The 25,726-nt window shown below is 39.3% G+C and overlaps 1 protein-coding gene and 1 long non-coding RNA gene across 2 annotated transcripts in view; one reads left to right on the top strand and one right to left on the bottom strand.

Moving 5' to 3' along the window:
- The window catches only part of RBL2 (RB transcriptional corepressor like 2), a 52,987-nt gene extending 28,011 nt beyond the window's left edge, over positions 1–24,976 (top strand). The window contains exons 6-22 of the mRNA XM_037878260.2: positions 114–274; positions 391–455; positions 3,692–3,878; positions 8,068–8,234; positions 10,592–10,701; positions 12,271–12,374; positions 12,859–12,996; positions 13,613–13,777; positions 14,426–14,537; positions 16,892–17,164; positions 17,634–17,917; positions 18,431–18,607; positions 18,730–18,801; positions 19,405–19,510; positions 21,162–21,367; positions 21,912–22,076; positions 22,971–24,976. Of these exons, the coding sequence (XP_037734188.1) occupies positions 114–274; positions 391–455; positions 3,692–3,878; positions 8,068–8,234; positions 10,592–10,701; positions 12,271–12,374; positions 12,859–12,996; positions 13,613–13,777; positions 14,426–14,537; positions 16,892–17,164; positions 17,634–17,917; positions 18,431–18,607; positions 18,730–18,801; positions 19,405–19,510; positions 21,162–21,367; positions 21,912–22,076; positions 22,971–23,141 (2,663 nt within the window). The 3' untranslated portion in view covers positions 23,142–24,976. The remainder of the gene's footprint in view (positions 1–113; positions 275–390; positions 456–3,691; positions 3,879–8,067; positions 8,235–10,591; positions 10,702–12,270; positions 12,375–12,858; positions 12,997–13,612; positions 13,778–14,425; positions 14,538–16,891; positions 17,165–17,633; positions 17,918–18,430; positions 18,608–18,729; positions 18,802–19,404; positions 19,511–21,161; positions 21,368–21,911; positions 22,077–22,970) is intronic.
- On the bottom strand, positions 11,163–21,162 carry LOC119563731. The gene is made up of 2 exons (XR_005222321.2): positions 19,348–21,162; positions 11,163–13,959 (listed from the first exon to the last, which is right to left on the bottom strand). It is a non-coding gene; the product is annotated as an uncharacterized LOC119563731 (long non-coding RNA).
- Positions 24,977–25,726: the final 750 nt, after the last annotated feature.

Raw genomic sequence — 25,726 nt, 5'->3', positions numbered from 1 at the left:
AGATGGCTAATTATTTTAGTCTTGCAGTATGTATGTTCTTTATCTAGATATATGTAGTTAGCAGGACAGGAATTTATAGAACTAAATATCACATTTTTCTCTTTAATTTGTAGGCCTTCCTGAAGACTTTCACAGTAAGGATTATAAACCATCTTCTGACCCTCCCTGCATCATTGAAAAGCTCTGCTCCTTACATGATGGTTTGGTTTTGGACGCCAAAGGCATAAAGGAACATTTTTGGAAGCCATATATTAGGAAACTTTTTGACAAGAAGGTTTGTCTAATAGACTTAAAAGATTTCTTGTAGAGGGGGAAGAAATCTGCTTAATGACTGGCTTTAAAATGGTACAGTATTGAAATATTCACCATCTGTACTAAATTTTCTTACAGATTTTAAAAGGCAAGGAAGAAAATCTGACAGGATTTTTAGATCCTGGGAGTTTTGGAGACAGCTTGTGAGTGTTTTGCATAAAAATTCCTTCCAAATTTCAAAACAAAAGCAGTTGTACTGACATTATATGTTTTGCACCTGTGAGTGGTAGTAAAATATTAACTAGTTGATTAATGTAATTGCTTGGAGTCCTGAATTAAATGTATTTTCAGGTTCTTGTTTTGAGGTATCTCAGTTTGAGACATATTTCAGGGCTCATACTTCTTGAAGAAGAAATTATTTGCTGTGTTCCATTATTTTAGTATCCCTTCTAGTTTTTTAGAGATCAGAGTACCAGAAAGAGAGAGAGATTTATTTTATTTGTGTTGCCTAATAGAGAGAGGTGTGGAACCACAGACAGTTATTTTCATATTGAGAATATGAATTAGGATATATGGAAGGAGGATTTCTTGATGAAAAACCAACCTTTTTCAGAAAGATTCCTTTTTTTCCTTATTTGTCTGAAAATGTTTGGGAATGGAGGAAATTATTTAAAACAAACTGGTCTCAGACATAACATTTGTTCTAATGAACTTGCTGAATGGAAGTCTTTAAAATAAAATCTATTCATATGATTTGCGAGCTAGATAGTATTCAAACTGTGAAATGCATTTGACAGTAAAAGTACTGTATATTGAAAAGCCTTGGCATGAATTTTGTTCCCCTCAGATCTTCAGAAATGATTACAGATATCTGTGTTTCTTCTCTTTTCCATTCAATGTTTGGCATGTGGCCATGCCTCCTGGCAGTTGTCTCAGACCCATGAGAAGGTTGTATTAGATCAAAAATTCTGCCTTAGTGCTGCCCCCATTCTCGCCATCTGAAGAGCCCATGTTTGTCCAGTAATCCCTTCTTGGGTTAATTGGGAAGTGGTTCTAGGTCCAGAGGTACACAGGACACTGATAGGCCATTTTGAAGAATGGCAGGTGAGCATGAGCATGTTATTTCCAATTATGAAGAGTTGTTTTCTAAAATTTAGGCACATGATTTCAAAATCATTTGTGAGTAAAGGTTCACAGCATTATGTAAGGGAGAAAAGGAATATAAAGGAGGTCTCTCATGAACAGTATCGAGGATCAGAGTTATTTAATTTTAGTATGTGTTTGAGAGAAAAGAGGTATCTAAGTTAGAAATTTTATACTCTTCCTTTAAGGAAAGAAAATGTGTACATCATGTATGAATTACTAACAAATGTTTGTTACTTATCAAATGTGTATTTTCCACATACTTTGAGACGTACAGTAAAAATCTTTTAAAATCCCCTTTACAGAGCAAAACCATCCCTTGATTCCTCCACCAAAGAAAAAATTAGTTAACTTTTTTTTTAAAATATCTTGTTATAGGAATATAAGGAGTTTTTTAAAAGGTGGAACTTGAGACATTCACAAGGGTCTAAGTAATCAGATCACCTAGGTGCTTTTGAAAATTTCACTCAGAAGAAAAGCAGTTTTTACACCAGAATATTGTGGTCCTAATGGCCGTGTCTTCCCTACAAAAAAAAGTCTCTTCTTAACTTGAGTTAGCTAATGTGAGGTAAAATCCTAGTGAAGACAAGGAATTTTGTAAGATTGTGTTAAAGGCTAGGCTCCCCCATGGTCTTTAACTCAACCAGCTAACTTGTGTGAAAATTACAAATTTCCCTGTCTTCAGTAAGATTTACCTCACATTAGCTAACTTGAGTTAAGAACACACTTTTGTAGGGAAGACAAAGCCAATGAAAGAATGCTCCTATGGTTCTGTTCTCTTGGTGTAGTAAAAGCCTTTCCCCTTTTTCATGAAACAGTCAAAGGTTTTCTTTAATGTGAAGGGGGCAAGAGGGAGTGTGTGTGTATTTGAACACACTTTAGAAAGGCAGGAGTTTATGGAAACTGAGCCTGTCTTGCAGCACACATCCCTGTGTGAGGTAACATCCCCTTTTCAGACAGTGGGAGACCTAGACACACATGCATTTCTCTGAAGTGAAAACATACGTACACACAGAGCCAGATCGTCTGCATTTGGCCTAATTGTGGAGGGAAAGAAGAAGGGTTCAGGACAAAAGTGTTTTCTCCCCACCTTTAGGCATGGATTGTGTCCCAGTGCAATTTAGAGCAATTCAGGGTGTTTTGCTCAGCTGCAATGAGCCCCCACGGACTGCGATGGCAGTTGGGGATCATTGGAATGCAGCAGCACTCTAGCCATGCCTCTGTATCATTCACCAGAGGTCACAAGGTGAGGTGACATACGTCTAGATATGCGAGCTCTTCAGCACCCAAAGATTTTCCTTACACTAGAGGAAACCTCAGCTAGCTTGTTACATACAGTTTGTAAGTAGCTCCAACATTAAGTTTTTCCTTCTCAGTGTACTGGCAGTGAGCGGTTTTACTCCTTTTGTTTTCTCATGAGGGACAGCTGATTACTAATTTAATATACTCTGATCCTAAAAACTATTCACTTACAGACTGTTTTATATTGCCCACTTCCAATTTATTTTTAATTCTTATTTGCCTTATATGCTTCTGCTAATTCATACTCAAATAATTTTAGAATAATATGTACCTAAAATTTTAGTTAACAAACTTTTTTATAATTGGGAGAAAAACATGCTTAAACTTACATAACATCCTTTAGGACTTTTGAAAATGATTTTTTGGTGACACATGTGCCTTCAAACCCAGAATCAATTTCTGATTGATTCTAGGAGGCGATCTCAGTTAGGAGGAACTTCCAGACAAATACAGATTTCTCACTGGTATGGAAAGCTAGAGGAGCTAAGGCAAATCTAATACTGCTTTCTGTTAGCTCTGTGGCTGTTACTAAGTGGCATAGCCACTTGTCAAATTGAATAGGAAAGACAGGTATATATTCTTCCTGTTATCTTACTTGTTATATTATGGACCATGACATAAATCTCAAATATTAAATTAGGATTAAAAATATCTTCAGTAAATTTCCAACAGGCAAAAGTACCAGATAAATGTACAGATGCTTCCCGACTTACGCAATCATTCCATTCCGGAACGCCTTGCATAACTTGAATTTTGCGTAAGTCAGAAACGTATATCCGACCATTACGCAAAAAAAAAATAAATAAAAAAAAAATCCTCCTCTTTCTAGCTTACAGAATTTTTCTGTAAATGCAGATTTGCATAAGTCGGGTTTTGCGTAACCCGGGGAGCGTCTGTATACAATAAGTAGATAAAGCAGCAACCCATCAGTTGTTGCAGATGTTTATACAGGTTTTGCTTTGAGTATCTGAGGCTTTTTTTTTTCCTGCTACAGCAAAGCCATCAACAAAGCCTATGAAGAGTATGTTTTGTCAGTTGGAAATCTGGACGAGCGGATATTTCTTGGGGAGGATGCAGATGAGGAAATTGGAACTCTGAGAAGGTGCCTAAACACAGCTTCAGGAATGGAAACAGCTGAAAGAGTGCAAATGAAGTATAATCTGCAGCAGCATTTTGACAGAGTGAGTATGATGTGGTCTGTGTTACATACTGGCTGTTTTTATGTTTCTTCTAGTGAGTGGATGATTTGAATAAGGCTGTGTCAAAGAAAGATGCAGCTGCTTAATTACGACTACTTTTTGTTCTGCTCTGTTTGATTTGCCTATGGCAGACAGCACGGTTATTACAATAACTGATTATAGATTAATATTTTAATTTTGTTCAGAGTATGCATTTTAGATTTACCTTTTTTTATTTTATTTAGGAGGCAGTGTTTTTAGGGCTGCCAACTATATCAGCATTTATACTGACAACATTCTTTTTACTCACACTGCCAGTTCTTCTTTGACTGACACTATAAGGATGTTGAGACTTTTCAAAAGCTTGTTACTAATAAATCTTTGTGTAAAACAATCTTCATTTACCTTACTTGGCTTGTTGATGATGACAGAAGTGCAAAAGGAGTGTGCACTTTACAGTGAGATAACATTCTGAACTGATTTAGTCCTGGAAAGAAAATTAGGAGGTATCTTATTTTATTCAAAAAAAGTATTATATGCTCATCCAAAAAGCATGCCAGTACTAATTAATTTACATGAGCGACTGCTCTCATGTTGTTGAGGTAAAATGCTCATGAGAGTTGGCTGGTGACTATAGAAGAGACTGTTTTAGAGTTCAAGTCTGATTTAAAGAGCTGAAAGAAAACCTTGTTTCAGTAGTGAAGACCACTGATAGGAAAATGTCTGTGATTTTAGGCCTAGGGGTTTTTTTTATTTGTTTGGTTGGTTGTTTTTACAATCTGTCTGCTCCTCTGTAGTTGAGCTGTTTACTTGTTAGACCTCAGCTATGTTTGTTTGTTTTTTCAATTGGGTGTATACTGAGCAGGACTGAACGAACAGTATATGATTCCTTTCAAACTTTGGGTATTTGCCAAAGTGACCCCCGATCATTAGACTGGACATCCAGTGTCAATTCCTGCCTCAGTCTGCACCTACCTGTCACGCAGCTTTCTTATTTCCAGTGGAATAAGAGAGATGAGCAGTGCAGACAGAAGGCTTGGGCCCTGATTCTGTACCCCACACCATTGATGTTGGTGTGCATCTTCCCAACAGAGATAGGTGTAGGCCTTTTAATTCTCATCTCAGTAGCTGTATATAGATGAGTATTGTCTTCTACTTGACATCTGCTGCACGGGGCATATATGAGCATCATAGCTGACTTCACAGAATATGCAGTACTATTTGACAGTGTGCAGTCCTCAGACAGGTTTGAGAGAGTCTTTGAGGGGGGAACTGGAAAGCCTCTTTTACATGGTTTTGTCAGAATAATTATTTCAAAAGGGATATAAACCTACCCTGGCCTCTCCAGAAGGTAAAGGCACTGTTAGCTTGGGACCCAAAAAAATAAAGGACACTTCCACTGTGCATGGATAGGTTACTGGCCCACTTTCTAATGTTATATTTATTTCCCTTCTCTCTTGTAGGCAGTGGAAAAGGACATACACTGAGATTTTCAAAGTGAAACTAATGGGAGATGCATCTGAATTCCCTTAGATGGCTTTGAAAATCTCAACTACAGTATATTCACAGCGGTTGTTTAGATATTGGAACATGTGCATGTATTACACATGGATGAGGCAAACTCATTGTTAAATTGTCAGTTTAAAAAAACCTCAGTCTTTGTGGCTCTGACATTACATCCACATGTAACAAACTTCAGTCAGTCACTGTTTTTATACCTTGTTCTGCTGTGAGTTTAGAACATGTTCGACTTCCAATTAAATAATACCTTTTTTAAATGTTATACCAATTTATAAACCTGCTGCTTCTACTTTTAGTAGTATGTAGCCACATCTGTGCTGTGTTAAACTTTGTTTCTTCTTTGAGTTCTTGTTCATGTCAATTCCATTCTAGGTGTGTGCGCACCCATGTGCACAGTCATTGGAGATTTTTGCCTGAGCGGTATCCATAGGGTTGGCTGTGGCTCCCCTTGAGTGCCACGCTAATGCGTTGGTATATTAGGCTCTGCTGGCCCTGCGCCCTCTCAGTTCCTTGTTACTGCCCATGACGCTTGGTTGGAGCGCCTCGCCTTGCATTGCAAGAGTGTTACCAGTTCTTTGCATATAGTTTGTAGGTAGTCAGTTAGCCATTATGGTAAGTGTTAGATTAGTTTGGTGGGATTTTGCCCTGGAGCGGGGCATGCCCTGTTCCCCCCGGCTTCAAACCATGCTCGTCATGCAACAAGCCAATGCCTATTAGTGATCCCCGCGACAGCTGTTTGAAGTGCTTGGGGGAGTCCCATAGAAAGGACAGGTGCAGAATCTGTAAAAACTTTTGCCCAAAAGGAGCAGGATGTCCACTTGAGGGCCCTCCTCATGGAGGTGCCGAAGAAGCGGCAAAAGAAGAAGAGCCCACTCAGTGCCCATACTGGAGCCTGTAATGCCGGTCCCGTATTCCCAGCATTCCTCCCTGGCCACTTCGGACAAAACTGTCTCCAGCACCAGAGTTGGAACACAGTACCAAATCCAATGTGGGTCAGCGCAGCAGGCCCCAACACCTGAGGAGCCGTCCCCAGAGAGGGAAGGTGAACCCATTGTCATCTTTGGACGAAGCAGTGGCGGGTCCCTCCCAAACAGGTAGTCCCACTGATGACTTCAAGGAGCACCAGGCCCTTCTTAAAAGGGTGGCTACCAATTTGAACTTGAAAATTGAGTTCACGGAGGAGTCTGACAACCTCTTTAATGTTGTATCCTCCTCCATCCCGGCCCGGGGCCACGCTGCCCGTCCACCCAGGGATCCTTAAGATTGCCAAAAACTGTGGCAGACCCTCTCTTCCATTCCACCTACTTCGATGAAGGTGGAAAAGAAGTACTACATCCCTGCAAAAGGGTTCAAATATTTGTACACACATCTTCCAGTGGCATCACTGGTAGCGTCTGCTGTTAATGAAAGAGACAGGCAAGGCCAAGTCAGTGAGACGCCCAAAAACAGGAGACTAGACTTGTTTGACAGGAAAATGTATTCAATGGCCAGCCTGCGATTTCAGGTGTCTAACCACCAGGCCCTGTTAAGTAGGTACAATTTTAATCTGTGTGACTCACTTAGCAAATTCAGGGAGGCCCTCCACCAGGACCAAGGCCAGGAGTTTGCCGCTTTAGTGGAAGAAGGCACAGCGGTGGGCGAGAGGGGCCCTCCAGAAGGCCTTGGGATGCTACAGGCTTGGCGGCCAGGGTGGTCGCCTCTACAGTGATCATGAGGCACAGATCCTGGTTGCAGTCCTCTGGGTAATCCTAGGAGATGCAGGCCACTGTTCAGGACCTCCCATTTGAGGCGGTGACATTGAGAGGTGGCTTATTTTCATTTTATTTGATTTTTTTAAAAAAATCTATAATAAAGCTGAGAACCAAGTTCGGTCACTCTTTAGGGCTGGGACTGTCTTTTTATTCTGTATTTGTACAGTGCCAGCACAGTGGGGAGATGGTCTATAATTAGGGCTCCTAAGAGCTATAATAATAAAAATATCCCCTTCAGAAATGATTTACCAAAGACAAAATATGGTTAGGATGTTCCTGGGTAGAAAATCCATGGAAAGGGCTTTAGAGCCTAAATGTGTTCATATATTTTGTTTCAGTTCACACTTTACTTCTTGTGATGGCCAGCCAGCCTGACCTAAAATGCTAGTGAGAGTGTAGGCAAAAATGTATTAGGTATATTAAACAGCGCATGTTCAAAGTACAAGAAGAAATATATCTGACCACCCTGCATCAAGTGGAAAAGTACACATGGATGGAGAGAGATTTATTTAACAAATTCTGCCCATACGACAGCATGTGACATTAGCTGTCAGCAGGCCATTGTGGTACACTCAGAAATAAATTTGATGTCTGAAATGTGTTTGGATTCTTGCTGACTCAAGGCCAGTAGAAGAAACCATATTTCTTATCCACCTTGATCACTTTGAAAGCAACCTTTGGGATCTTTTGTTTGAAGTACTTCTCCTAGTTAAAGTACTTAACTAGGAGAAGTACCTTGGAAATTGTTACTTGGAGGTGAATTTAATGCATGATGAAGTATGCAGTGTAAGAGAGAACTTTTCTGACATGTGAAATGTTTGTTTTCCCTTCTCCTATCATGCTGTTCTCTAGCATTTCTTGGGTATCTCGTGCAATTTTATAACAAACTGATATGCAATCTTGCAATTTTTGTCTTTTAGTCTAAATCACTTAGAATTACAACACCTCTTACTGGCCGCAAGTATATTAAAGAGAGCAACCCCAATGTGACCCCTGTTTCCATAGCAACATACAACTTGAGCCGTCTTCATACAATGCTGACAGGACTGAAAAATGCCCCCAGTGAAAATCTGGAGCAAATACTCAGGTTAGTGTGATCATATGATTTTTTTGGCCAACTAATACAGGTTTAAAAATAGATAAATGTTTTGTATTACACCTGTTGGTAAATTATATTTGCTGTGTTGGTCCTAGGACAGGGGTGAGTAAACTTTTTGGGCCGAGGGCCACATCTGGGTGGGGAAATTGTATGCAGGGCAGGGGTTGGGGTGCGGGAGGGAGTGCATGTTCAGGAACAGTCTCAGGGCAAGGGATTGGGGAAGAAGAGGGGTGCGGGGTTTATGAGGGGGCTCAGGGAAGGGGGTTGGGCTGCAGGAGGCTTACGGACTGCGGGAGGGAGCTCAGGGCAGGGGTTGGGGTGCAGGAGGGGTGCACAGTGCAGGCAGGGAGTTGGGGGGCGGGGTGCAGGAGGGATCTGGGGTGGCAGCAGTGCGCACTACAGCCAGGGTAGGCTCCCTGCCTACCCTGGCCCCAAGCCATGCTGCTGCGCTCTGGTAAGCGGCCGGCACCACCTCCCTGCGCAGCCCCTGGGGTGGGGGGCACAGGGTTCTGCATGCTGCCCTTGCCACGCCTCCAGGTACCTCCCCCGAAGCTCCCATTGGCCGTGGTTCCCCGTTCCTGGCCAATGGGAGCTGCGGGGGACGGTGCCTGGAGGCAAGGGCAACTCATGGAGCCCTCTGCCCCCCAGGGACATGATGCCGCCCGCTTCTGAGAGCGGCGCAGGGCCTGTAGCACCACAGGAGGCAATCCCATGGGCCGGATCCAAAGCCCTGACGGGCCAGATCTGGCCCGTGGACCATAGTTTGCCCACCCCTGTCCTAGGATATTAGAGAGACATGGTGGGTAACGTAATATCTTTTAGTGGACCAACTCTTTTGGTGAGAGAGACATGCTTTCAAGACACACAGGTAAAATCATGTAACTTTGTCAAGTAAATGAGTAGTGGAAGGTAGCTGTGGAAGGGCATAGGAGTCCCACAGAGAAGTCTTAAAATCCCACAGAGGAGGTCCTGGTCCAGTAATTCTATTCACATTTGTCCTTGAAGTTAATAGAAATATTTTCATTCAAAAGCACTATTCATATGACTACGGGCTGCAGGATCAGACCCCTTTCAAACAGGAAAATAGTAAGAAAAGTATCTTCAAGTCTGTTTTCCTCTACTACTTTTTATTTAAAGCTAAAAAATTAAAACCATTGCACACTAAGAGAATATTAAATATAGAATACCATGTGTTCATATTTTATAACTTGTTAATCAATATATTTTAATACCCTTTTATAAAGTAAGATCTGGAAAGATGCTGTTAAATTATAATATTAGGCCCTGATCTTGCAAAGATGTGCATGTGCTAAACTTTAATTAGTATATATTAAAGCAGTATATGTTTGCTGCCAAAATTTTAAAGAAAGTCAAACCACGGAACTGGTGGAAGTCACTGGCAAAGCACCTAGAACCAGAGTGTGTTGAAGTCAAACCAGCTTTGATAGCAGTAGCTTCTTCTAAGGATGCAGAGAGAATATTTACTTCATTTCAGTTCAATAACTAGTTTGTTCAAAGTTAAGAAACCCGATTTGTAGTAGAAAAAGCAGGAAAGCGTATTTTCTTCTTCCAGTCTATGAATAAAAACTAATGTGAGAGGATGAGTTCTTCTAGTTCTAAAGATTAAGGACATTGTGACCAGAAATAATCAGTACAGTTCACTAGCTACAGGTAATATTTCTTTGTTTAATTAATCGGGTTTAAATGCAAGACATGTTTTTATATACTTATGTAACCAGCATATTTAAGGTAACTGAATTTAGTAATTTTAAAATGTTTTGTGCATTTTTAATTGGATTCCAGTTTCAATCTAAATAGAGCCTGACACATCAGTTTTAAAAAATGGTAGTAAATATGCATCATGCACTATTTTCTAACATAATAAAAATTAAATGTGAATAAATGTGTTATGATATAATTGCTTAAATAAATGTATATAGATAGTGCATCATCCTGGTTAGCAAACAGAAGTACCAAAATTTAGTGGCTATATTTAGTTGCAAATCAATATGATTTAATAGTTACTGATGAGAATCACTTTTTGTTTAGGAAATAGCTAAAAGGTACAAATGGAAAACTAGATTACAATTTATTTAAATCAAATCAAGGATTTCTGTTTGCTGACTTAAATCAGTGATTTAAATCACTAAGTCAGTCCACCTTGAGTGGGTCTAATCACAATGCATAAAGTTAGGCACATGGTGTTTGCACGATAGAAGAAGTTCTAGATCATCATCAGTTTTACTGCTTTAAAACTACTATGTTGAAGATTTATAAAAAGTAGATAAGGCTCTGTCTGACTTGCTGCTTGGTAAAGCATTTTGAAAAAATATTTATTTTGCCAGGGCATGTTCCAGGGATCCTTCTCAATCTATTGCAAAAAGAGTGAAAGAAATGTATGAAGTATATTGTCAGTGCACACAATCTGAGGGAGAATTCAGTAATTTCTCCAAGGGTGAGACATTTTATTTATAAAATGTAAGAATTAAAAATATCTTTAAAATATTGTGCTCTTTTAAAAGTAATTTATAATTTGAGACTTTCATTTTGGTTCAACAAATTTAAGATTTCTGCACAACATATCCTTTCTGTGGAATTCTGCTATGCCTTTTATGTTTTCCCCTGGGTCCACACTGAAAATTTATCTCCACATAAGATGTCATAAGTACTTCAATGGGAGACCTCTGGGAAGGAGGGCAGGGGGAAGGGGACTGGAAATAGGTGCTACAGGTGCCACTTTTCTCTGTCAGCACTGAAGAAATGCCCAGCCTGGCTTTATGGTGCACAGTGCTTTTGGATGCTATAGTCTTCTGAAGTAGAAATGAAACAGATGGCCCAGACCACTTGTGTTCTTTAAAAATCCGATAGCAATTTTAGCCCACCTGTGGAAATTCTCCAGGAAATAGGAAACCATACTTATTAGAAAGAGTTAGGCTTGGTTTTAATTTTTGTTATAATTTTGACTCTCAATGTTTATTCAAGCATTTTTTTTCTATTTGTATCCATTTAAATTTTCATAGCGGTGGAAAATTAGGGTAGGCGGGAGTCAGACAAATTATTTAGTGACAGTAGCTGTTGATTCAAAACATGTAACCATTAAAACAACTTGTCAACATCACATGTCAAAATATAGAAGGTAAATATGCTTCAATCAAACTCTACATTCTCAAGCAGCATTTTTTTCTTTGCCTATCTGTACATTTGTTATTGTCAGTGTAAATATTTTTCAATGGCTTGTGCATATGGTGAAATAGACATTTGACATTTACCAATAAAACTCCTTCCAAACCTAGATATTAAGTTTAGAATTAATACAAGAAGAATCCAAGAGAAGAGAAAAAGCTATTCACTGTATTGAAAATTTTGGCAGATATATTGGAAGCTTATAAGCACAACCAAAAGAGCAAGTTATTTTCAAAATTTATCAGAATGTTGTAAGTCAGATTTCCCTGTGAAAACAGTTCAGCTACTGAAGGACAAACATGGGGGACAATTTCCCTCTATCAATATGGGACATTTTGTATCTACCAGTTACTAAAGCTACTTTCTTTTTATTGTTTGTACTCAATAGAAATTTGAAGGAGTATCTGTACCTTGAGATACTGATGCACCTCTTCTGTACTTATAGTAAAATTCACCAAAAGATTGTGTTAAATAGCAAGATTAAGGGTGATTGTTAGCTCTGGTGTCCTGGTCAAATTCCAGCTTCTGTTGCGGTTAAATTCTGCCTTCCTAAACTTCCCCCTGAGGCTTCAGTAATAAAAGCTATTCTTCACTTTCCCTGCAGTCTTCTTCTACCTCCTTACCATCCCCACCCCATCATAAAGCATTTGGGGATCTCCCAAGCTGAAAAGCTATATAAACGTAATCACAACATTTGTTACTGTAGCTTAATAAAGTCATTTTTATCCTCATTTTTATGAAAAAAGCTAATAGTAAAAAAACTAATGGCAATAGGTGCACCTTAAATCAAATATACAGAGTGTTTTTAATAGCATTTTTCATTATCTTTTTCCTCTTGCAGATAATGCTGGCAAGCATTTTCGTCTTGCTGAGGTTCTTTACTACAAGGTATTAGAGTCTGTCATTGAGCAGGAAAGGAGAAGATTAGGAGACACTGACTTATCAGTAAGTAAAATCAGTCATCAATCAGATAATTCACTTTTAAACTTGTTTCTTTCAGAAAGAACTAGTTGCACAGCATGACAAATGCTGTTAAGCCATTCAAAATTAGTAGGGAAGATAACTCCATAGTGAAGTTATTTTCTTAGCAATTTCCATATTAGATTGTTTAGTTTGCAAGTGCAAAGATGATATTTCTAACTGGCATTGCACACTGACTCTGGATTCAGTTCTGGCCGCAGAACTTAGGTGACAATTTTGCTTATGATGCAAAGGCAGAATAGAATGCAATTTACCCATCTGTAATTAGAGTTGTTAATGCATGTGAGTATGTAAATTCAAACAATGTTATACAATATTTGTTTTAAAAAAAATCTAACTTTTTAATACAATAAAGTTCAAACCAAAGACTATTTGTTTGCCTTTTTTCTTCAATGTAGACATGTTTTTCTAAGCTAGGCTGAAGTTTATTTTAATATTTGTATTGCAGGCAATACTGGAGCAGGATGTGCTTCACAGGTCTCTCCTGGCATGTTGCCTTGAGATAATTACTTTTTCATACAAGCCTCCTGGAACTTTCCCATTAATTACGGAAATCTTTGATGTACCTGTTTATCACTTTTATAAGGTAAATGGCTTTGATCATGTGAAGTGATGATTACCAGTCATGCTGGTTACTTCTACAGACTTTTTTCTTGAAGCAAGATACTTTTTCCTCAGTTGGATGTGAAATTGCTTAAATTTCTAAGTTATGAAAACGATCATATGTGGGGTGGGGTTTTTTGTTTTGGTGGAGAAATTTAAACTGGAAAAATCATGTACTGTTGTTAACTGTGTAATGCATTGGTAGTGTCCAAATTGTCTAGTTAAAAAATAATGGCACTGGACCACAACATTTACATGGATTAATGGGCACTTCCTATTTTACTTCTTGACTTATTGAAAATAAACATTTATCTTCAAATCATGTAACTTTGGTCTGACAGAGTTGTAATTATAGTGATTGATTGATGTAGATTTAATTGTATCTAGCTGTTGGGGAACTAGTATGACAGTTACATACTATTATTGAGTTAGAACAGACCTTTTTCTGTCGGGATTAATGTGATGCTTCACAAATTTAATATAAACCTGTTTGAAAGGGAACAACATGAAAGGTATGATGATCTCACTTATTGTATTGGTCACACAATGTCCTGATTTAACATTGTAATAGGTAGGTTTCATATCTACTCACTTCACAGGTAATAGAGATTTTTATTAGAGCAGAAGATGGCCTTTGTAGAGAGGTGGTAAAACACCTTAATCATATTGAAGAGCAAATCTTGGAGAGTATGGCGTGGAAACGTGAATCTCCATTGTGGGACAGAATCCGAGATAATGAGAACAAAGTTCCTACCTGTGAGGAGGTAAGTGTGAGAAGTAACAGCTATTCCATTTTTTTAATCCTTGTTATAAGTTTCAAGAGGCCTTGTTCAGTTTAGATGGCACTCCTTAGTCGTTCAGCCGTTGGGCATTTGGGATATGAAGGCCTCATAGTGAACCTGAGCAAGTCTTTCCCAGCAGGTGAGTATCGAGATGAAGTAGCATTCTGATTAAAATGATGGAAAACAGAAGTAAGTTGTCCAATCTTCTAAAATAATACATATTTAAAATGAAACAAGGTATTAACAGCAACCTTTAGGTGTGCAACTGTGGCGAGCATAGCAGTGCTTAGCATTCTCTCTACAAAATTCATATATGACTTGTGCCTTTTTCCTCCTCCCCCCAGTAAATAAGATGAATAAAATCCTGGCCCTGTTTACTTTACTGAGAGTTTTATCATTGAATTCAATGAAGTTAGGGTTTCTCTCGCTCACTTGTTTGTTTCATTCCCCTCTCCAGTAACTTGCTCTTTGAAATTGGACACAGTGATATAATGTGCTGCTTAAACTGGCCTGATTTTTAGAGTGCATCAGTGTCTAAACAAGGCTAGAAATCAGTTGGATTCTTCAATTAATTCATTTAATAATTAAATAAACATGCTGAAATTAACGGTTACATCAATATTATTTTAGGTAATGCCACCTCACTATTTTGAAAGGTCTAATGGGAACAGTCTGGTAGGCTCTCCTTTGACTCCAAGAAGGATCAGTGAAGTTCGTGCTGAAACTGGAGGGCTTGGAAAAGGTGAGATGTTAAAAATAAAATGTGTAGCCTGCACGCAGTTACATACAAGCTATAGAATATTGCTACATGTTTAAAATAACTAATGTGTGTTCCAAATAGCGTCAAGGAAAGTTGCAACTATGCATTGACTAGAACGAAGCAAATAATAATTTTTTTCAGTTCAGAGGACTGTCATCATTCCAGTCTGACACAGATATGCCCCATTGCAGGTGGGCCCTTACTTGATTTTTTTCCCCCCTCAGCCAGGATATCAACAAGTCCAGACAGATGCTAAAGAGCACCTCCTGGTGAAGGATCTCATTTATTAATAGAAAAGCTAATGCAGAAAATAAAACTTTCACCTGAACATCCCCACCAGAGTGATTAGGTCATTCTTAGTGCATGTCCCCCACCTGAGTTCAAGGCTTGCCTCTACCCAGGCTCTTCCCCCCTGGTTTCAGACTTCTTGCCCCTTCTGGAGTAATGTCCTTCTCAGGAGTCAAGGGTGCAGGGTGGTCTGTTGACAGTATCTCTTCTCCAGGGACAGCGGGCAGTCCTTGCTAGGCTAGGCTTCTGGCCACTGCCTGGGAGACCAGGCCCGCTTGGATGCCTGCTGACTGCACTCCTGGAAGTTCTCCACTTTGATGGGCTCCCTGCTCAGCTCTCTGGCTCAAGCTTCTCCTGGGAACTCCCCTCCCCAGGAGCATTGTTTCACTTTGGAGTTACCCAAGTTCAGTTAGAGGGAACCATTTCAGTAGGTCTGGGTGCTCAACTAAGCAGCTACCTGGGGCAGTTAGTTACCCCCAAGTGAGGCCTTCATAAGGCAGGGTGGGCCTTAAAAGTCCCCATAAAGAGCAGCTGCCCAGTTTGAGGCCAAATTGAGAAATAATCCAGTTCAATTGTAATTGAATCAGAAAAAAATATTTTGCATCAAGTGAAACATTTGTCAACTCAGAAAAAATCATTAATTTTAGTGGTGCTGGTATACTAACAAAAAAGTGGCCAAATATGAATTCAAAACTTTGTCAAAATGAAATAATAAAACATTTGACTATTTTTAAATTGCTTTTCCTAGGCCCAGGTTATTCATCCAGTTTGACCTGAATTCATTAATAGTTTCAGAACACTGGGAGGGGAACGCATTGTGACAAAAAAAATTTGCCCAGTTCTAATATTGACATTAGAGCAAATGAGATGCAATAAAAACCTGTAATATTTCATTTGAAATCTTTGTTCAACCTTATTAGCCTACAAATGAAATCTATGAAATGACAGTGTAGATGTTCTATTATAGAATACAGGAAGAGGTTATGGTTCTCATAAGTTCTTGCTCAATGATAAAATTGCTCCATTTTGGTAAAACGCTTTAAGAGTTTAGAGTAGCAGCCATATTAGTCTGTATCCGCAAAAAGAAAAGGAGGACTTGTGGCACCTTAGAGACTAACAAATTTATTTGAGCATAAGCTTTCGTGAGCTACAGCTCACTTCGTTGGATGCAATGAAAGCTTATGCTCAAATAAATTTGTTAGTCTCTAAGGTGCCACAAGTCCTCCTTTTCTTTAAGAATTTAGTGAGTTTTCTATATAAAAGAGTGACTATCAACAGCCTTAAGGTAGCACCCAATAGTATAACCTGGGGATAAGAGCAAGAAAAACATCAGAGAAAAGTAAACTTAAGGACAGTTGTAGTGTTCACTAATTGTAATTAGTGCTACAAAGGATAGGATCATACATATAAGTCCTTCACTTATTGTGTATAATCATTAAGGAACAAAAAGCAGCAATCTAAGATTTTCTGCTACCCTTTTCCCTGCCCCACAAACTGTTGTAGTATGTTTTTGACTATTCAAGAATAATCATTAAAAAAAAAAAAAACACACCTCGGCTATTGTTGTTTCATTTACAAAAAACAAGTAATTTCTCTAACATTTATTCATGTATGAGATAAGGTTATTAAAGAACTTTTAACTTAAACAGTTTGGCTAAAACAGTTTGCTTTTTTAGTAATACACTGAAATGGCAGCCTTATTTAGACAGTTGCATGTGACATGGACATCTTATTCATATAGTTAAGTTGGCTTTTAAAAGTTGCTTCTGCTAAAGTGTGTTATATTATAGCCAACCTGTTTCTCAGATGGGAAGGTAGTTTTAGAAGCTGTGGTCCTGTGATAGCTCATCTTACAGGATATTTTAAATACTGTGTGTTATTCACCAGTGTGGCTTCAGAGAGATTTAAAGACACCTAGCTGGGAATAGTTCTAGAGGACATTGGTTTGATTAGATGAAGTTTTACAGCACTGGGGCAATGATAAAGCTTAAGCATTACTGAAGTGTAAAGCTCACGTTAAATGTTTGTTTGTTTTTAAATATCTTCAGGTCTTTCGTCTTCTCCAACCACATTGTATGACAGATACAGTTCTCCTACAACCAACCCTACTAGGAGAAGGCTATTTGTGGATAATGATAATCCCCCTGACAGTGGAACTCCTGTAAGAGTTTCACAGCAGCCTGTAGTAAATACTGTGCCAGTGCAGAATGTGACACCTGAAACGATGTCAGTTACTCCAGTCCCTGGACAGACTTTGGTTACTGTGGCAACTGCCACTGTCACAGCCAACAACGGACAAACTGTTACGATACCAGTACAAGGTGAGGGGGAAGCTCTGGGAGAATGGATTGCATCGATTACCACCAGAAACACTGAATTGCTTATCAGTAGGGAGTGAAAGAGTAAGTAGACATGTGGGAGTGGAAGGAAATGAAAAACAAAGGCCTGGGGGCTATAAAACAAGAAAGTAATAAATGGGAAAAGGCGTGGGTACTATTTAGCTGTTGAACACTGGAGCAAACATTTGTTTGCTTCCCAACTGCCTTGTATAGAAGTCATCTGTTTAACTAGCCTCCTCTTCATTGACTGAAAGTAACTAAGGTTAGCCAGTTATCTTTTTGTCCATTTATGATCACGATTCCTCCGTGTTCTTTCCGGAACATTTTCTGTTACCTGCCACTACACACTTATTAAATAACTGTTCATCACTAGAAAGGTTACTGGTGCTCAGGAAGCATGGCTGGGGTTTTGAAGACACCCTTTACTGAATTCCTTTCCGTTTAATTACAGGCATTGCCAATGAAAATGGAGGAATAACTTTCTTCCCAGTTCAGGTAAATGTAGGTGGCCAGGCTCAAGCTGTCTCTGGCTCCATCCAGCCACTCAGTGCCCAGACCCTGGCTGGTGGTACCCTTAACACTCAGATGAGTGGGGCGGCCCTTCAGTTACCAGGCCAAGTTGCAGTTCAACAGATCTCTCCTCCTGGAGACCAACAAAGACAAAACCAGCAGTTCTCTACTATCAGCAGCAGCAAACCCCGAAAGACTGGCTCTCTGTGTCTCTTCTTTAGAAAGGTACCTTCCACTGTGAAATGTCATGTCACTGCAGTATGGGCTTTACTGGAAACATACAGAACAATGTAAAATTGTTAAGATGTCTAATTAGTAACAGGCTGTTTATATATTAAAACCAATTTTTTGAAAACTATTTACTTGCCTACCAGGACTTGGAGTTCAGAGTCATGTTTCTCCTGTAAGCGTTAGTATCATAAGTACTTAAAACACAGCATGTTCCTTCTTTGGTTTAAATCTGTGGTGTTGGTTGTTACAAGGGAAAAACAGTCTTGAACCCAGGTCTGGTCAGGCAAGCAAAAGGAACTAGTTTTCAAATTTGGTTTAAAATGGACATTTTATCGTACACGTACGTGCTGCCTATTGATCTGAGGTCTTAAACAGCTCATATTTTAAAAAAACATGCTGAGCTTTCCTTTTCATTAATTACTATAGTGGATAAAGTGTTATGTTTAGAAAGCCATGTAAGTTTAAAGAGCTTGATTTTGTCCTAATCAATGCTCTTCCTTCCAAAAGGTTTATCACTTAGCAAGTGTTCGACTGCGGGATCTCTGTGTCAAACTGGATATTTCTGATGAGTTGAGAAAGAAAATCTGGACATGTTTTGAGTTTTCCTTGGTACAGTGCCCTGAGCTCATGATGGACAGACATTTAGACCAGCTGTTAATGTGTGCCGTTTATGTAATGGCTAAGGTAAGATGAATAAAATACACATCTGCTTTTTATTCATAACAGTAAAACAAAATGTATCTGGATTACTAGTAGTGTAAGGCAGCTGCATTTCCCCACCAAATAAAAAAAACGGTCTTTTTTAGGTTACAAAGGAAGATAAGTCCTTTCAGAACATCATGCGCTGCTATAGGACCCAACCACAAGCAAGGAGTCATGTAAGTACAATTAATATTGAAGTAATGGGGTTTATATTTACTGAGCCCCTCAATTACTTATAGTAGCTACCATCTTCAGGTATATTCCATGAAAGGGAATCTAGAGTGACAACCTTTAATCTTCACTAATGGAATTTAGCACTGAAATGGTATAAATTCCTTTGTTCCAACAGGATTCCATTTATTTCCCAAAAATTTAAACTCCATAAACCCTGCTTGGTACAGTGCAGGTTGCCAATACCTTTTAGTAGTTTTTGAAGAGGAGGATGGCTAAATCCAAAATTCTTAGCTAACTACATGCTGTTTGACAAAACTTGATTTAGATTCTAAATGTCTTCATTTAAAACCTAAGGTATAGTGCCCTCATTGGTGATATTTAAATGCATCTTCCTATTTATTTACAAGAATATGTGGTATTGGGGTTAAAAAATTAGGCTGCAAAAATATTCTTTTTTAAGGACGTATATTGGGATAGTCAATATTGTTTCAGTAGTTTCTCTTGTAATAAAAACATCTCTTTAACAAGTACTGATCTTTCATACAAACCCTTTGCTGCTTGCATATATGGCTTCCTTCAATTTGTTTATCTCTGACTTTTTGCAGGTATATCGGGCCGTCTTGATAAAGGGCAGAAGACCACGCCATCGTTCTGGCAGCAGTGACAGCAGTATCCAGCAGAATTCCCCAACAGAGAGGAGTAAAGATAGAAGTAAGTGATTCCAAACGATTGTACGTGAACTAGTCCTCCCCCATTAAGAGAGCTGTCATCTTAATGTTAATCCTGGGGAAAGGAAGTGTTTTATCTAGCTTCAAAGAAGATTTGAACAACCACTTCTCATGTATGGATTTCACTACCTCAAAATAGAGTAGTAAAAATCAAATGGTTTAATTCTTGGGCAACCAGCTATTTTAAATTTAGACAGGTATGGTAATATTTCAGTAACAAGACAGCTGCAGAATTTAACTCCAAGTAAATTTGCTCGATACTAGAGCTGCCCTTTACAGTTTTGTCCCTACAGCTGAGTATATCATCAATTAAACCTCCATCATCCATGGCTACAACTCAGGAGAATTTATATCGAACAAGTAGAGGCTTTTTTTGATATTTGCTGTCCCTAACCCAGCCACCCTCCCTCAGGTTTGGCTTGGGCTTTTATAGCAGTCGACCCCCACTCTTTGAAGCGATGTGTGCTGGCAGACACATAAGCCACTAGTCTGATGCACCAGTTAGGCTGTTCTGCAGAAGACTCCCCTGTAAAGTAAACTGTCCCCAGACGAAATAAATGCCAGCAAGTATCAAAAGTGGTTACTCGTGTTCAGGCTGCCTTTATAAGTAGTTGGGGTTAAATGTAAGTGCAGCAGCCTCCTCTTTCTTTTCTAGGTCTAGAGAAGAACTAGAGTTTAATTGCGAGATCGCCTTAGCAAGAATTGAGGCAGGCCAGCACCATCTCTAAGAGAACTGAAAAAAACATTCACTCAAAGTCCATTTGCCCTTGGGAGGTGTTCTCACTGCACACACGCCCCATGACTCTTCACTTTCTCTTTGAACATAGGAGTACCCCATTTACATTAGCATCACAAGAGGAAAAATTCTCCATCCACATGTCAGGGACTTCTCTCTCAGGGTCCCCTGCTTTGGCCTAATCTGAACATCCATTCCCTGAGTGCAGGTACAACTTTTTCTAAAGCACAAAGAAATTGATTCTTACCTGCTCGGACTTAACGCCATCGCACCGCCCCTCTGAACATCTCTATAGAGGATGTTGGTAGTGATCCCTAGATTTAGGGTCCCTAACGTGTCCATCTTAAAGGATGCTTGTGACTTTTGAGTAGTTCATGCTTCAAAATTTCATCAACAAGGGAGTGGAAGAGAGCGGAGGTAAGAACAAGCGTGGGTATATGGCCCACCAGCCACCCCAGGACTCAGTGGTCCAGTCCTTCTCTTTCTCCCCACCCTTTTCTGCTGCTTCCAGCTAATGTCTGCCCTGGAACTTCAGTGATCAAACCTTGTTTATGAAGTAGTTGTGGGAAGGTGGGGCTTGATACGCTTGCACATTTTTTTTTAAACTTTTCTTTTGAAAAAGGTAATTTCCAAGTTAAAAGAACATTTAGGTTGCAGTATCAAGCACTCACTGTTAGAAAATGCCAGATTTATAGTTGCCCACCCAACCTTAATTCTGTCCCCTTGTGTGCAGTATTTTCCCACAGGATGAATGTGCAGCCAACCGTAGAGCTTAAACAATTTTAATGTGTGTTTTGTTTTTTTAATAAGAGCACCAACTGGTGCTGAAGTGACTCTGAAATGCATTTAATAGTAATGGCCAGATAAGAGGGTTGTAATGTTACTCTTCCCTTTCCAGCTAGCAGAGACTCTAGTCCTGTCATGAGATCTAGCAGCACCCTGCCAGTACCACAGCCGAATAGTGCACCCCCAACTCCCACACGACTGACAGGCACAAACAGTGATATTGAGGAGGAGGAGCGAGGGGATCTTATTCGGTTCTATAACAACATCTATATTGAACACATGAAAGAATTTGCCCTGAAGTACTCTTCCACAAATGCTGTAAGTGATCTTAATTACCTTCATTAGTAAATAAAAACTAGAGCAAGAAGGTGGGTGAGGTAACATCTTTTATTGGACCAACTGCTGTTGGTGTGGTGTTCTTACACATAGTAAAAGTGCTCTTGCCACCTCACCTGCGTTGCAATCAGCAACCATGAGAGAGGTGTTTTTTTCACTTTAAAAAAAAGAAAGGGTAGCAGCAGAGAATAAGCATTTGTACTTACCCTATCTTCCAGGATGGGGGGGCTTTAATTGTTCATAAAAGTATTTTGAGATCCTTGGTGCCATACCAAACTGTATTTTTAGTATTTAAGAGGAAGAAAGTGCCCTCCCCCTTCAGTGAGGTATGCATCTCTGAATTCTGATGAAGAAGAGTAGTGTTGTGCTTTATAAAGATTACAGTATCTGTTACCATGTTTCGGGATAGAGTAAAGTGGATCATCCATTTGCATTTAAAAAAAAAAAAAAGTCAAGGGCCTTATGCATGCACTAGTCTCTCTGTTGAAAAAGTGGTAGTGATTGATTTGTTCTTTTACCTTAACAGACTGATGCTCCTCCACTATCTCCTTATCCATTTGTAAGAATTGGCTCCCCCCGCAGAATACAGCTGTCTCAGAATCACTCAATCTACATCTCACCACACAAAAATGAGTCTACACTTTCTCCGCGAGAGAAAATATTCTACTACTTCAGCAGCAGCCCCTCTAAGGTAAGAGTAAACGGTTAATATTCCAAAAATTGTGGGGGGGGTAGTTGTATTATTTTTAGAGCCCTTAATGTAGCATCCCTTTTTGCAAGTTAAAAAAAAAAAAAAAGACAGAGAGATGTGAGATTTGCAGGTGCACTCACATAGCTAGCTCTCAAGTGCTGTTGTTTTTGCCTATAAATAAATATTGCGCCTGCAAAGTTGCACATGCAGTTATTTAGGTGTAACAGAAAAGGCAGTTTAAAGCACTCTAATGACTAAGTCACTTTTGAAAATGGGACTTAGTATATAGCAAGCTAGGGTGTAACTCTACAGCGCACTATCCAAAGAGAAAATAATGACTGAGAATAGGGAGCTGATGCACATGAAATATGATAGTGTATTTTTATTCATAGATTTCACACGGAGTAACTGAAAACCCTAGCAAGACAGTGACCCAGACTAGAGAAAACGTTCTCCTTAGACATTTCACTCCAAGAAGTTCCATAGTAACAGAAAAGCAACGATAAAGGGGAGAAAATGATGTAATGTTTGACATGCCAATAATGATACAGGCTAGTTACAGTAGTGGAAGGGGACATAGCAGGAATAGGGGTTACAACGAAGGCAGAAGATAATGCTGGAATAAATAGATCTAAATTAATGCTCATGATAGACTGATACCCTCCACTGCTGTAGATTTGAAACTCACAGCTTCCTTCAAAGTTTATATATGGTCATGCTTTGGTGCACGAGAGTAACAAACCAATATGGAATCCTTGTCAAGGCTACTCAGTCTATCAGCGAATGACATTCTCCCCATATGCAAGGTTGGAAAAGAGACGGGTTTTGCTTTAGAATCATCCTATGAACCTGTGAATATCCACATTTCCTATTCTTGCTATTATTATGTTTCAGAGGCTGAGCGAGATTAACAGCATGATTAGAACTGGAGAGACCCCCACAAAGAAAAGAGGCATTCTCTTGGAAGATGGTACTGAATCACCAGCCAAACGGATCTGCCAGGAGAATCACACTGCTCTACTAAGAAGATTACAAGATGTAGCAAATGATAGAGGTTCTCACTGAGTTTAATCAATTGTTTGTGTTCCAGAGCAGATACTCTTTCTTCGTCTGTCCCTGGCCATTCTGTTTTGAGGAGGTGAATGCTGAGCATCTTCCAAGCTAACCTGTGGCTGAGAATGGTAGTATTTGACCTTCAAACAGAAATCTCCCTTTAGACTGCATTGAGTCTTTGAACTCTCCCATAAAGGGGAGTGGAGACTAATGCTGCACACTTTGTCCCATTGTGGTCAAGCACATCGCTAAAGTCATACTTCCACCTCTGAGGCTAACCCCAGGCATGGCTTATATGCTGTGCTTTACTATGAGGACACATGCAAGTTTTTAATTAAACTGCTTTCTAAACTATTTTGATATTTATTGCTGAGACAATGTACTCAATATAGTTTCCTAGCTTGTGATAGGAATTTTGTGTACAGGGTTTAGCCCCCAGCTGCATACGCTGTTTTTCTTGGTGCTTTACTATTCTTTTTGCTGTAACTAGCAAGTCATTATTACTGGTCAGATCCAGGAGTATTGCACCAAGATATTCAAATTACTCATGTGTAAGCTTTGTTTCTGTGGTAGGGATGACCCATGATCTCTAGTGCTACAGCGAGGAATGCTGACAGCCCAGTTTGGACTTCAGAGCAGACTGGGAAGATTTCTTTTATGAGGTCGGGAAAGAATACCTTATGAAATTATCTAAACGGATTCTCTTCCAGATCAGGTTGTTTTGTTTTAATGTATGGGCACTTTGCTGTGTAGGCAATTCTGTTAATGCATTTTTTAGCTGTGCAATGTTTTAAAGTGAACTCAAGTTCAAGGGGAGGCACTTTTGATAGGGCTGTGAAGCATAAATTTTAAAAAGCAAGTTAGTTTTGCTGTATATTTGCAATGGCACTTTTTGAATGTAAATATTTTTCAAATGGCTGAGGCTTAAGATGTGTTTTTCTGTATTAAAGTGATGACTTTCTATTTATATGACATCCCCTAGATACCCTGTCAGTAAATGATGTTAAGCTAAAACTAATTCTTTGTGTGTATGCAAGTACCGCTAGGGGAAGTTTGCTTTTTTTCAAACTCAATATCCAGAATCATTTTTTTGATGGTAGCTGTAACTTCCTTGTGCATTATATTCAATTTGGCTTTTTTTAAATGTCTTCTGATTAAGTCTAGTCCAATGAAGGTGCCATTTCTTCTCCCCAAAACAGAAAACTGGTGCATATAATAAATCTGGAAAATGTACTTAGAAACATGCTGACATGTTTCTAAGTACATCTATTACTGAGGAAGCATTAAAGCAGCAGTTCTTAAACTATAGGGCGTTTCCTCCCTGTGCTTTTTATTTAATTGCCCCAGGTGATGGGGGCCATGTACGAGGCAGGGTACAATTAACCGCCCCCCCCCCCCCAAAATAGCCCTGTGCGGGCAGTGCTAAGTCAGCTGTGAAAAGTGAGGCAAATTTCATTGACACTCTGCTGGCACAGCACAGCCTCAGAACTGGGCTGTAGAATATGTACTTGTGTGGCAGGGGAGTGATTGATAAATGCTGTATTAGTGGTCAACAATACTCTCCTCTACAAGTCACTTTCAAGATTTGTTAAACAGCTACTTAAATTCCATGTTTTCAATAATGATTAGAATGGAAAACCTATTAGGATTTAATTCAGTTTTAAATTGAATTAAAATAAAAGGAAAGTTAACCAGTAACTTGTTTTTTAACATGCATAACAAAGATTCAACAGCGGTTTTGAGTGTTTCTGTAAAAATATTTATGAACTGTCAGATTCTTATTACAATACTGTACCTTACTTTGTCTGAAATGTATTTTTCAATAAAGACCATTATAAACATCGCAAGTACTGAATGTTAGCTGATGTAATTTCCTGTGGGCAAAGAATCACTGGTTTGTGCCTCTGCATGAAGAAAGAGAAGCCCCCAACTGGGTGCTTTTTCTGAGCAGAGACAAGCCATACAGATGGTTATGGGGCTATTATGAATACATTATTTTGGCTGGACAGCCATAGAATGCTACAGCATCATGTTGCAGCTAGTACGGATGAAATCCTGATTGTACCTCTACAATAACAAATCTACTTGGCTGTGGCCGGTAAGAAATGTACAGATTCACATTTTAAAGGTGAATGTGTAATGCTGTCTTTCTCTGCTACTTAGCAATCTAGTAAAACTAGCAGCTCTGTTCAGAGTCACTACTGTTACTCAGATCCTGCAGTGGTGATAGTGTTTTGATACTATTCAATGGTAGAATGCTGAGTAACAGCAGAGACTGTTCAAATGAGGGCCCGAGTCCTTCCCGCACCCCAGGAGAGGCATCATGCAACAGGGGAAATAAAGCCACTGCTGCTCCACCCTTTCAGCCACAGGAGCTTAAGGGCTAGACCTGACTACTGATGCAATGTATAGTAGGTTACATACAATCTTACCTTTAATTGCAAGTATCTCTGAAAGTTCACAAAAAGAAAAAGGAGTACTTGTGGCACCTTAGAGACTAACACGGCTGCTACTCTGAAAAGTTCAGTAATTTCATACACCAGATGCTTGGGAAATAGAGCAACCACAATATGTAGAAGCTATTTTTATTGAAATGC

The sequence above is a fragment of the Chelonia mydas genome, chromosome 12, assembly GCF_015237465.2.
Source record: "Chelonia mydas isolate rCheMyd1 chromosome 12, rCheMyd1.pri.v2, whole genome shotgun sequence".
NCBI lineage: Eukaryota > Metazoa > Chordata > Testudines > Cheloniidae > Chelonia > Chelonia mydas.
This window is presented reverse-complemented; position numbering and strand designations above follow the sequence as displayed.